Here is a 13625-nt window from a genome sequence, read left to right on the forward strand (position 1 = left end):
TTCCATTTAAAAACTGTACTAAAAAAAAATAATAATAATAATAAAAAAATTTATAAATTATTTTTAATTTAAAAAAGTGGTTATTTTAAGTCGTTTATTAATAAATTAATTAAAAATGAAGAGACAGCAAAGAATTTTAAATAATTGAGAACATTTTTTTTTCTTTTTTTGAATTTTGTATATATTTATATATTTTCGTTCTAGTTATCTAAATATATATATATTTATATATATATTTATATATATATTTTGTATATGTATATAATTTATATACCATCCTCTTAAATTTCGTGTAGAAATAATTCTGTTTCTTATTCTCCTTTTCATTTTTATTGTATTTGTATGCTCGCGGTTATTCTTTTTTTCCTTTTTTTATTGCTGTCCGGCTTGCTAGCCTATGTTTTCTTCTTTTTTTTAGAATCACTAGAACGCGACATTTAAAAATACTCAAGCAGACAGCGGACAAAAATTCTATACAGGCAATTAGCGTCTTGTCCGTTCCGTCGTTAAGTCGCTTGTAAGTGCACATTGCATCGCTTTTAACATCACAGGTGAAACTATTGAAAAAAACAACAATTCAAGAGGATTATCGTCTACAAAAAGGCATTTCACGTCGGTCAAACTTCACTAAAAAGAAAACTTTTTATTCCCCTGTGTTTCGCTTAATTTTTCACTTCACGAAATTTTATTTCACAAACGAAGGTGGAATTCAATATAATAAAACGTTTTTTTAAAAAATTAAACAACAATTTTCACGTACAGTAGAAATTTTATTTCTATATTTGATCTGTTAAATTTGGTCTCGGCAATTTTTTATCGAAACAAATTTAATTCAATTTCTTTATTTATTTAATTTTTATTTTCTTAAAATTGTATTTTTCTTCTTTTTTTGAAATACTTTTGTAAAGTACAAAAGAGTTATTGTTTTTTTACCGTCGAATTACATTAGTTTTTTATTTACCATTAAATTTAGAATTAATTGTTTTTTTCTTGTTGTAAAAGAGAAATAGACAAATTCAAATAATTTTTTATAGATTAAATTAATATCAAATGTATATTTTAATTTAATTTTATTAATTTGTATTTTTATTAAATTTTCAATTAAAACATCGTATTGAAATACTTTTTTGTGTAATAGAAAATGAGTGAAACACATTGGAGGAATTTACAAAGACCAACGTCGACTATAAATTGCGAAAAATTCGAATAATATATTATATATATATATATATATATATATATATATATATATATATATATATATAATTTTTTCTTTCAATCACACGTGTAGGTCCTCTTAAAGTATATGAAAAAATGGCAGCAACTATTTAATGTTTTGCTTTTCGAGTATCAATGACAATTGAGTATTACACGCGTGATTGTCAGACTAACAGGCAGCAAACCATCAAGCACCGCATTAACAAAATTTTCTTATTATTTTTTTTTGTAAGATTTACAAACTGTTTTTTCCGGGTGTACGTAATTTTTCATACAGTTACTTTGTTATTACACTTTTTTATTTTTTGCCATTTTGTTTGATTAAAGCAAACACTAGGCCCGTAAATGCCCCACAATACCACGAGCGCTTCTGTTTTTTTCTCTTTTATATATCTAAAAACTTATCGATATTTTTTTTAATGGATACAGTGTTGGTTGAAATTCGTCGGCTATGTGTGAATTAAAACAGAGGATATGCATTTTTGTGCAATGTTCCCATGTTAACCTTTTTTTTGTGGAAATTTTTCTTTTTTATCGGAAATACATACATGCCGTCGATAAACGCTCGAACGGAAAACGAGAAACTACAATAGAAGACTGACAAAAATCTATTTTACACGCATTTTCGAAAAATTTCGCAGCATCCCCCTTTTATAATTTTATTTTTACCTTCATTCGCACTGAGAGAGGCAAAGAATTTTAAAAATATTTCACTTTAAAAACAGCATTCAATTTCTATTATAGAAAATCTAAAAAAATTATATAAATTTTTCATTGAACTGAAAAAGTATTATAAAAAAAGGAAATAAATCTTTCGTTCTATTGAAAAATTATTATAAAAATAAAATCTTCAGTGCGAATGTAGTATGGAGTACAATTTGCTAAAAATACATGACTTTTATTCCCGAAGAATTATGTTTTTCTTTCTCAAAAGGAGTTTTAAAATTTGCACGCAAAAATTTACATTTATTTTTTTTGTAAGCAATATGAAAGGAATACAAAATTACCTCTAAACCATTACTCAAAACATAGAGAAAACTATTTCTGGTGATTCGTTAAATATGATTGCATATATTTAATTAAAATATCATGCAAATAATGACAATCATATTAATTAATAAATTAATTTTTTTAAATATATTAAAATTGGAATACAATGATTTTGAAAAAAATTTTTTGGTATATTTGTTGGAGAGGTTTCTTTTTTGAGGTCTTTCGATCGTATTCCTTTTTTTCAAAAAAAATTTTGTCCTCATTTTTTAATCATTCACTCGATTATTAACTACTTCTCTCTCACATGCATTCTTTTTCTTTCTTTTTTTCCTACTCCATTGCGTTTCTTTTTAATACTCAATTTCCACTCTTTCGGAACATAAACTTACAACCTAAGTCCAATATATTAGATATTAAATAGCAATAATATTAATAATAATCAGCGATAGCAATATATTAATATTAAATAATATAATTTTTTTAACAAAACACCCGCCACACAACAATTATTTATAATAATAATAATAATAATAATAATAATAATAATAATAATAATAATAATAATAATAATAATAATAATAATAATAATAATAATAATAATAATATAAAAAAGTTCATAATTAACTTGATAAATGGAATATTATCGAAAGTTATATAGTACAAAGTCATTTCATCTTTCTGATGGATTATGAGAGTATTTTGTAATATAAGCTTTGGAAAACAATTAACTCTTTCTAAAATTAATTTTTTTAAAAATTTTTTTTCTTTTGAGATTCACGAAAACAAATTAAAAGCTACACGAAAAACGAAAAAAAATGCAAAGAAATAGCGAGAACATTGTCGCGATGACGGGTTGACAATCAAAATATAACTTTCTACTTATTTTTCAGTCCCCTTTAAACATTTAGACAATTGCGAGAAATTATTAATTTTCTTTTCTCTAGTGTCATCCACTTGAACGTGATAGTAAAAAAATGCACATTACATGAAGAATGTATTTTTTTAAAGATAGATGAAAGTGTCTACTTTTTTATTCCCTCGTCATCATTCAAAAACTTTCCATCTTCTCTGTTTTTTTGTGTTTTGAATAAATTTTCTTTTTCACATCTGTCGATTATAAATGTTCGAAGTTTCCCTTCTAACAATGTTTATAATTTATTTCTTAAAAAATATTCATTTCAACTGCTGCTTTGTAAAAAATATTCTCTTTTATACTCTTTTTCTATGCTTCGCTCTCTCTTTTTCTCTTTAAAAACTAGTGAATAAAATATTTTTAAAAAAATTTCCGGTTTCTGAAGAAATTAAAAATTATTGTATTTATTTTTTTCTTTTTGTTTGGAAAAAATAATTCCCTTATGGAAAATTATTGAGAATGACTCTTTCTCTCATTAAAAGTTTGAAGGGAAACTTGAAAATTGTGAATATATGAAGTTGATGCGTCTCATTGGTTTCTAGTTGCAGATGTTTGTAAAAAGTCGAGTCATCCAGGATTTTTGACAAGTTTCCTGCCCCTGTAGTCGTAGACACGTCTGCAAAAAAGAACCATATCGGATGACGCCAATAATGGTGGTTGTCGATTTTTTCTCGGATAAGCTTGATCTCCTGGAGGAACTATAAGACACGGTGCTTCCAATCCCTCGTCCATGCGCCTTATATTTTTTCGATATCTGAAAATATTGATGAAAAGTTAATAATTTACAATGTTTTGACAAATTGATACACGCTCTGTACTTTTTTTATTCTCATGATTATTTTTCATTTAATTTATTCATCTCATTCAATGATTTCACTTATGAGAGCTTCTTATGTATATTTGCATTTAACATACATTTTTTTCTATACAGAATAATATTAATAATTAATAAATTAATAAATATTTACAAATTAATTAAAAATCTTCCACAAAATAAAAAAGTACATAATATTTTTTTATACAGAATTAGAAAATTATTATAAATTACAAACTTAATTAAATTTAAAATTATTAGTTATTAAATATATTAATTTATTTATTACCTAATATTTATTATTATAAGAATTATTATTATATCAATAATAATTATAATATTTATTAATTTAATTAATAATTAATTACGATACGATACGATTTTGATTTAAACTTTCTTTGGTTTTGATTTTTAATTTTGAAAAGATTTAAATAACAAAAAAGTAATTGAAGATAAAATTAAAGTTGTCAACACTCACCGACAATACTCATTAAACGTTAAAATGTAACATTTATCTTCTATGCATGCAACGCTATTTGCGTCTCGATGACGAGATGCAAAAACTTCATCTTCGGTATCGTATTCCGTGCGCCCTTGTTCAGTGTGTTCGGGTCTATAGTACCATAGTAATGAGAACATCATTTCACCTGAAAATAAACAATTATTTTATTTTTCTTTAAAGTTTAACTTTAAACTGATCTAAGAAGATTTTAATTGAAAAATCAGAATGAACAATATTAAAAAAGGAAATTAAAATAAAAAATTTTTCCTTATGGACATTTTTTCCAAATGGAAAAAATTTAGTATTTAAATATCAAAATATAAATTAAAAAAAATAACTAAACAATTTATGGAAATAAAAAAAGAATTCTAAAGTGAATATAAGTAAATGGTGACAGAAAGAAATCCTCATTGGTGGTACATTCACAGGACAATGACCTTTTTTTTCAATTTGATAATGTGAAAATAATTTGTAATGAAACCAATTTCAGACGTAGAAAATTTAAAAAAAGTTTTCATATTATTAAAAATAACAATTCTATTAATAAAAAGTCAGAAATTGTTTCTGTGAGTAATATTTATCACTCATTAATCCATAATACAAATTATAAGTTCTTGATAGTTTGATGATTCATTATTTTATATACATAGTTTTTATTTTTCTTGGATTTTAGCGCCTTCAGGTAATGTCAGTAACATAGATATCACGTATATCATAGATAGATTTAGGTGTTTGACAATGTGATGTCTAAAATAAAATTATGTGATTGTTATTGCTGGAGGTTTTTTTAATAAATGCGACATGTTTTTGAAATCCAGTCGCATCGTAAAATTATATTTGATTTTTTAAAATTTAATAAAATGTAAAAATTTTCAGTTTTTATAATAAAAACTGTTCGATGATTATGTTTAGTGACAGATATCCGCTTGGTAAGTTTTTGAGGTTATATGTAATTTGTTTTCTTTCTTCTTTTTTCTTTTTTTTATAATATTTTTGATATATGCTATATAAAAAATATTTTTGTGAATGAAATTAATTTTTTGCAGTACTTAAGGTCCTGTTATTCAGTGGTCACGTGCTCCATATATACTTTACTATGAGAACACGTGACCACTGAATAACATCCCAGTAATAAGGGGTGAATTAAAGTGGATTGGCACTTTTATGCTCTTAAATTCCAAACCAATTTCGTTTTTGTCCGCAATCTTAATGAATTCCTTTCCTATTGTTAAATTGATAATTTCTATCCAATTCAATCCTCTGTAACCACGTGACCAGAATTTGAAACACCTTTAATGCCCTTTAAAGAATTCAATGTTAATTAAAAGGCATTAACTCCACAACAAATGATTCCCTTAAACGGCATTAAAGTAAATTCAGACTCTGGTCACAGAGAATTGAATTGGATAGAAACTATCAACTTAACAATAGAAAAGGAATTCATTAAGATTGCGAACAAAAACGGAATTGGTTTGGAATTTAAGGGCATAAAAGTACCAATCCACTTTAATTCACCCCTTATTACTGGGATGACCTTAACTCCTGAAGAGGCCCATCGTTGAAGGGCGAAAGCTTGAGTTTATTCAGCTGGGAGTATAATAAATTATGGATTTATAATAAACAAAATTTACAACATAACTACTTTTTAAATATCCAAACAAAATTTCCATCCACAATTAAATATAAGTAATTTTCTTAAAATTATCTTTATCTTTGTATTCTTGTAGAAAATGTTTAATACCATCGTCTGGATTTTCCCAGAGCGCTGCAATTTTTGCAACGAATGGTAGATCAGCTTTCCGTTGTCCAGATCTGAGTAGAACGCAATCTCTGGGACGCAAAATGTCTCCACTGGTATGTTTCATACTTGCATAACATCTTCTTATAGCTGATTCTTCGTTCTGAAATGAAAATTTTTGGTTTAAAGTAGTTCATCTAAGAAAATCTATAACTCTAGAAAAATAATTAATTAACATTTAAATTAATTAAATTATTATTACTAATAGTATTTTCTAGAAAAACAAAAATATCAATTTTGAAAAAAAAATTCACAATATGTTTATTTTCTTTAAAAATTGATCCTCCATCAACCACCGTTCAAATTTTTAAATAAGCACGCCATTTCGAAAATATGCTTATTTGTTTAAAAGAAAATTTTTACTTTTTTTATACAAATAAAGATATTTTCAAACAAATTTTTATTTTATACAATTTGTAACAACAATTCTTCTTTAAATCAATTATTCTAAATAATTTTAGAAACAGTTTTTTGAGAATTCTATTATTTAAAGAAAAACGAAAATTTTAGCTAAAATAATTCTGAAATCCACATGTTTACAATTCAATTTTACGAAATTTAGATTTTTCAAAAAAATTTTCAATCAAATATGCATTCAAAAATTTCACTGCTTTAAAAAAATTTTTTCAAAATCTATCTCCTTTAGAATCTTTAATTAAAATTATTGAATATTCAAATTTTATAAACCTGTTTTCAATTCAAAGCCTTTTAAAATTTAATTATTTTCGGAATGTTTAAGTAAAATTTTTCATTAAATATAATTTATAAGAAATAATGTTATGATAGTTCTTAAAGAATTAAATTATTTTAAATAAATTCAATTTCATGTTCTGTAAAGTTCAACAATACTCAAAAATTCAAGAAGAATTCCTATAACCAATTTTACTTTCTCTGAATTCCCTGATTTCTCTGACCTATGTCAATCCTGCTAATATAAATGAGACTGATTGGATCATTAAATAATTAGTAGGCGCTTTGACTAATTCTTAGTAAAAAACTACGAATTCTTTTGTAAAGAATTACAATTAGTAACGTTTACTAAATTATTTAGTAGCCTTAACAAATAAATTTGTAGTATTTTACTATCAATTAGTACTTTTTGAGTCAAAATTAGTCAAAACGTACACTAATTCATTTAATGGACGAATCAATCCAATTTCATTAGTCTAAAGTGACTAATTAAGATTTAGAGAGTATAAATATTTTCAAAATGACTGACTTAAATAGAAATTAGAAATATGAATTAAATAATCCGAAGTTTTATGAACTATTATTTAATAAGTGACGAATTATTATTCCAATAAAATTTGAAATTTGATATAAAATAAATGAATTTCGTTCATTTCAAAATTCAGAATTTTAATGACATTTAAAAATTCGTTTTTTTTCAAGGAAACAAAATAGTTAAACAGTTTTTAAAAAATTTCTTTGAAAGCTTTCTATTCAAAAATCGTCCTGAAAAGTTTTAACACCATAAGCGAATGGAACAGTGACGTTAGTGACATTTAATTTCCAAGAAATTCACGTGGGTAAAGTTCATAACGTTTATGATCAAATGATTAAAAGAATAAAATTTTTTTAAGCAGAAAACAATATTTTTTGTTTACAAATTTTTATTTTGTGAATTATTGATGAATACTTATTGTTACAAAAAGTTTTTAGCCAAAAATTTAAAAAGAAAAATCCTTTTCTATAAAATCGTTGATAAGAAACGTTGTGAACTTGACCAAAGTAAAAAATTCCGAAAAATAGTTTTTGACACTAAGAGTCAAGGCCAAATTTAGGGATCTCTTTATTCTTGTGAACAAAAAAAATAATTACCGTCAGATATACTTTGGCCTCATAAGCTTTGCCCTCCCAGCTCCATCCGTTGCTCCACTTGGGCTTGAAGAATGGTTTCCTAGCAATGGTTAAATGCTCATTAACGACAATATTGTCCTCTGACTTGCCACCAGTCTTTTTACCGGAAGTCTTCTTTGTACTTTTGCGTTTCTTCTTGATAAGAAGTGCTTTCTTCGTGTCCTCGATAATTTCACTAGATCTCAATTTTGGCAAATATTCTCGACTTTTTGCCTCTTGCAACTTGAAATTTGATTTTAAATCCGAAATTTTTGATTGAACTTCCAATAATTTAGCCTTTACCTTATTTTTACATTTGGCATCCTGTATTTTGGGTTTGGATTTCGTTTCGCCTTTAGATTTCAATTGATTATTGTTGTTATTATTTCTCGTCATAACTATCATTGTTGAGGTGGTCTCTAATTTTGGTGGTAAAATTTTATCGATCACTGAATTTAATTCGAGTTTTCGCGTTACTTTCTTAATTGTTGACATTAAATTTGCATTCTTTCGATTTCTCTCGGCAACACGATCGGATATTTTATTCTTCTTATCCTTTTTCTCGGTCATTTGAACGCTCTGTTGAATGACATTATTAATTGTTTCCATGATCGATGTGTGACTCGCTAGTGTTTTCGTGGCGTCATTAGTGCCACTTGTTGATTTGGATGTTTTTAATTTTTTCACTGGTATCTCGGATGTATTTGAGTTTTCGGCTTTACGTTTGGAGCATGGAATTTCTTTCTTCGGGGGTTTTCGTTTGATTGGACAGTTTTCAGATGTGCCGGTGTTGTTTGCGACGAGACCGTTCAATTGTGGTGGGGTATTTTGCGATTGTTCATTGATTGTTGAATCGCGGGTGGAACCAACTGACAGTGTTCGCTTATTGACTTTTCTCTTTTTCCGCGAATCCGAGAGACTGTCGAGCGAGAGTTTTCTTTTGGTTAATTTTTGTGTTTTTGGCTCTTCCTCGACGATCAACGTCTTTGTGGAAGGTTTATCATTGTCATCGATAACGGTTTCCGGCACCGTTGGCTCATAATCGGGTTTCTTCCAATTTTCACCGTCAATAATGACCACGTCATTGAGTTCTTCTTTGACTTCGGTGTCGTTCTCGAGTTTCTCGTCAATAAGAAGAATTCCTAAATCTTTGTCCATGTCGAGCATTGATATTTGTCCGTCTTTGTCGCACTGTTCGCATTTTAATATTTCACATTTGTAATCAGATTCGCATTTCACGTTACAATTTGCTGCGCAACTTAAATTTACACCAATTTCCACACTGCATGATTCGCACTTGACGTTGTTGTTTTCGAGTTTGAAATTGTGAATTTTGGTGCTTGGACAGGTTGTTGGTGTTGACAATTTTTCCGATGGCGATAAACTTTCCATTTTAACTTCACATGTTGATGTGCACGCGTGTTTCTGGCATGTGCATTTCCGAATTTTATTCTCGACACACTTCTTCTCATCCTGTAAAAAAGTATATTTACTTAAAAAATAAATAGAGACTTCATCCCAAAAAAAATTTATAAAATCTTCATTTCTTTCATTTTATGAAATATTGCTAACCAAATATCAAAAAATTAATATTGAATAATTATATAATTACATATACTGTAATTATAATTATGTAAGATATATTGTTAGCGAAATATTGCATCACAGTTATGGATATCAACTGTCTTGTTTTAAAGTCTCATAAAAATGAAATATAGAACTACCTTTTACGATCAATTATAATTAAATACAAAGCTCCCCCAAAAAAATGGATCATTTTTATTTTTATAAAAATTAGAAAATTAATTTTGTATTTTTAAGATCTGTACACTTTTAAACGTAGTTACGATCAATTTTAATCAGATAAACAATTAAATGTAAGTTCATAACAAAAAATGTTCGTTTTATCATTTTATTCAACTTTCTGCTAAGAGCTTTTTTGGCCTAAAAATAATGAATCGCACTCTTTGTAAGGTTCCAAAGTTCATTTAAGAAGTAACGGACAGTTATAGTCAGACATAAAAATGTTACGACATAGATATTTTATTCTATTATATGTATAATAAATTACACGACTGAATTAAGAATTACTGAAATAATATTAATTGAATAAAAAAACAAAAAATGAAAATAACAAAAAGTACCAATCAATATTTATTTATTTTATTTATTTACAAAAATAAAAAATTTATTTTTTCTAATAATGCTTTATTTTGAAGAATTTTAAAAAATTTTCTATTTCAATGAAAACAGATTTAATCTTTATTATCAATTATCAATTTATAATCAACGTCGGTTTTTGGAGACCCAGCTTTCACTTTATAAAAATCGTAACTACTTTTTTTATTAGAAAAAAACTAGTTGTAGACAGTTTTAGTCAGAAATGTTAATTTTTTAAATCTAGATTTCAAATACTATTAAAAATAAATAAATAAAAAAATGAAGTGTAATTTTGAAGAAGTTTGAAAAATTAATAAATGTAGACATTTTTAATCAGACTGAGGAGTCTTAGAAAGGGTTAATAATATTTATTCAAAATTTGAATCTAATAATAAATATTGTAATGTTAGTAATAGAAATTGAAAATGATGTTTGCGGTCAGACAAGATACCTTCCAAAAATAAAATTTTGAATATTAGTTTGTACTGCAGACAGTGACTATATGAATATTATAGACATTGAAACAATAAGTAGTCGATGACCAGCTTTAGTCAGACATGCAAGCCAAACTCAGCTTAAAAATAAATAAAACATTGCAAAAAATGGTGTCTCACTCGTATCTTATAATGAGCTACTAAAGTGTTTTAACTATTGGTATCTTTATAAATAAAAAATGAACTTATTAAAAATGACACCCAAAAAAAAAAGAATCTTAATTAATTTAATAATTTTAATGCATTTTTTCCTCTCATGCACAGGGCTCGAACCAGTGAAAGTATTTAAAAATACGAACTTTACGGATCAATTACTGACAAAAATGTAACTATTCTTAGTCAAATATGAGAACATTTTACTTAAAACTATAAATTAAATTTTTTCATAACTATAAAACATGAAGACATCGATAACTCCGAGTCTTCGACTCGGAGTGATTGATTTCTTTATGTTTTATAATAATTAAAGATAGCAAATTGATAAAATCACTATTTTATATTACAAGAATATTGTACTTCTTCAAAATTATTTTCATCATTTGAATTCAATTATTATTTTCAAGAACTTTTAACTAAAATCTAAAATTCTTCTTTAAATTTTTCGAAAAAGTTCTCTGAATTTTCAAATCTATTTGTTTCAATTATTTAAATACAAAAATAAATAATTTATTGAATAATTCAATGTTTCTTAAAATTCAATTCTCATAAAGAATTTTAACAACAAACTTTTAAATCATTCAATTCTTTCTACGATTTTTAATAAAATTTTTAAGAATAATTAGGTACATTTTCCGAGAAATTCGATTAAAATTGTTGATTTAAAAATAATTGAAATTCTGCGATGAGTTTTATAATTTATGAAAATAATTGAATTCTTAAGAAGAATTTTATTATTTTTGAACATAAGTAAACTTCTGCGAAAGATTTTATTACTCTTGAAAACCATTGAATTTATTCAATAATTTGTAACTTCTCCAAAATTAAATTTTTTTAGTGTTAATTAAAATTTTTCTATAAATTTATAATTTTTAATAATTTTTGAAAAAGTTTTTTTTTTATTTTTAAATTTAATTGTTTTCAACTGAAATTCACTTTTAAATCAATTTTTATTAGAAAATTCTACTAGAATTCAATTATTTAAAATTTAAATACAAAAATAAATAATAATTTATTGATTTGAAATAGTTTTTTCTTCCATTATAATATTTACAAATATAATTATAATCAATAATTTATTTAATAATTCAATGTTTCTTAAAACTGAATTCTCAAAAAGAAGTTTATCAACAGATTTTGAAATAATTGAATTTTTTTGACGAATTTTAATAAAATTTTTAAGAATAATTACATTTTTTGAGGAATTCGATTAAAATTTTATTAAAAATAATTGAAATTTTGCAATGAGTTTTATTATTTGTGAAAATAATTGAGTTCCTAAAAAGATTTTTAGTATTTACGAAAATAATATTGAATCTCTGTAAAAATTTTATTATTTATGAAAATAATTGAATTATTGCGAAGAAATTTATAAAAAATTTGTAAAGAATTGAATTCCTGTGAAATTTTTATTATACTATGAAAATAATTAAATGTTTGCGTATAATTTTATTAAAATTTTTTAAATAATTGAATTTATTTTGGAAAATTTTATTAAAATAGTAGATATTGAAAATCATTGAATTGAGAAAAATTTTTGAAAGTAATTGAAATTTTGCCAAGAGTTTTATTAAAATTTTTGAACATAATTAAATTTCTGCGAAGAATTTTATTACTTTTAAAAATAATTGAATTTCTGCAATCATTTGTAATTTCTATGAAATTCTGCAAATTATATCGTACAATTTACGAACTTCTCGTCCTTTTTCAATCAAATTATGGACTTTACGGAATTTTTTCTGAAAAAACTGACTTTTACGGACTTGAAAAAAAAATTAACGGACCTTTACGCGATTTACGGACCTAGTTCGAGCCCTGCATGCATCATATCAAAAGTAAACATCTTCTTATAAAAGGACTTTCCTCTTCCATATATTAGGGCATATTATAACACACAACTTTTTTCTTTTATTATTAAGGGCATCCAGAAAACCCCCCCCTAAAAAAAAGTGTTTTACCGCATGTCAGATTGAGTCCACAAGAGGCAAATTTATCTTGAGCAATGCATAGCCTCTGCAGAGAACACAATACGAAAACAATGTAAAGCAACTCATCGTCGATGTAGAGAGTATTTATGCATTGCTTAAGGAATCCTAATTGTCTGTTGTGGACTCAATCTCATATCACTTCTAAATATGTTTTTATATCTTGATCGGATTTGTCAGGATAATTAGAGGAAAGCATACTGATGAAGAATATTCTCCATATTTGCAAGTAATTTTTGAAATAAGTATTGAAAAACAAAATTATAAAAGTTACATTTTTGGCTAAACTGACAGACAATATGGAGTCGAGCACACAGGCAATTCGATCTATGTGTCAGTAGTCCATAAGAAGGCGCCAATTCGAGCTATAGTAGCCGCTGATGAACTAATGAATTAGTTCACTTTCAATATTTAATAAAATAATTTCCTCGCAATATTATTGCAAAAATGGAGAAGAGCTCCACTCAGTAGGCTATCCTCTATTATTCCTTCAAATATGAACTCGAAATAATTTCTCCTCTGAAGATGAGAAGAAATTTCCGAAACTCCCTTTCCGAATTTAAACAGTTTTTTCAATAATTATTCATAAAAACTATGCAAAATTCCGAGAAGAGCGCGTGTCAAGATACGTTCCTCTATTATTTCCAAAAAATCCCAACCCGAAATATTCTTTTCTTTTTAAATGAGAAGAAATTTACGAAACCACTATTTTCTCCCGAATGCTCTCAAAATTTTCATTAAAATTCTGAATGT

The 13625-nt window shown here is 25.8% G+C and overlaps 1 protein-coding gene across 1 annotated transcript in view; it reads right to left on the reverse strand.

Annotated features, from left to right (window-relative positions):
• Positions 1-509: 509 nt before the first annotated feature.
• LOC122505686 overlaps positions 510-13625 on the reverse strand; it is a 654464-nt gene continuing 641348 nt past the window's right edge. The window contains exons 9-12 of the mRNA XM_043617467.1: positions 8060-9550; positions 6182-6341; positions 4417-4585; positions 510-3878 (exon numbers count right to left, since the gene is read on the reverse strand). Coding sequence (XP_043473402.1) covers positions 3692-3878; positions 4417-4585; positions 6182-6341; positions 8060-9550 — 2007 coding nt within the window. The 3' untranslated portion in view covers positions 510-3691. The remainder of the gene's footprint in view (positions 3879-4416; positions 4586-6181; positions 6342-8059; positions 9551-13625) is intronic.

This window comes from Leptopilina heterotoma, unplaced genomic scaffold (assembly GCF_015476425.1).
Source record: "Leptopilina heterotoma isolate Lh14 unplaced genomic scaffold, ASM1547642v1 Lhet_362, whole genome shotgun sequence".
Lineage (NCBI taxonomy): Eukaryota > Metazoa > Arthropoda > Insecta > Hymenoptera > Figitidae > Leptopilina > Leptopilina heterotoma.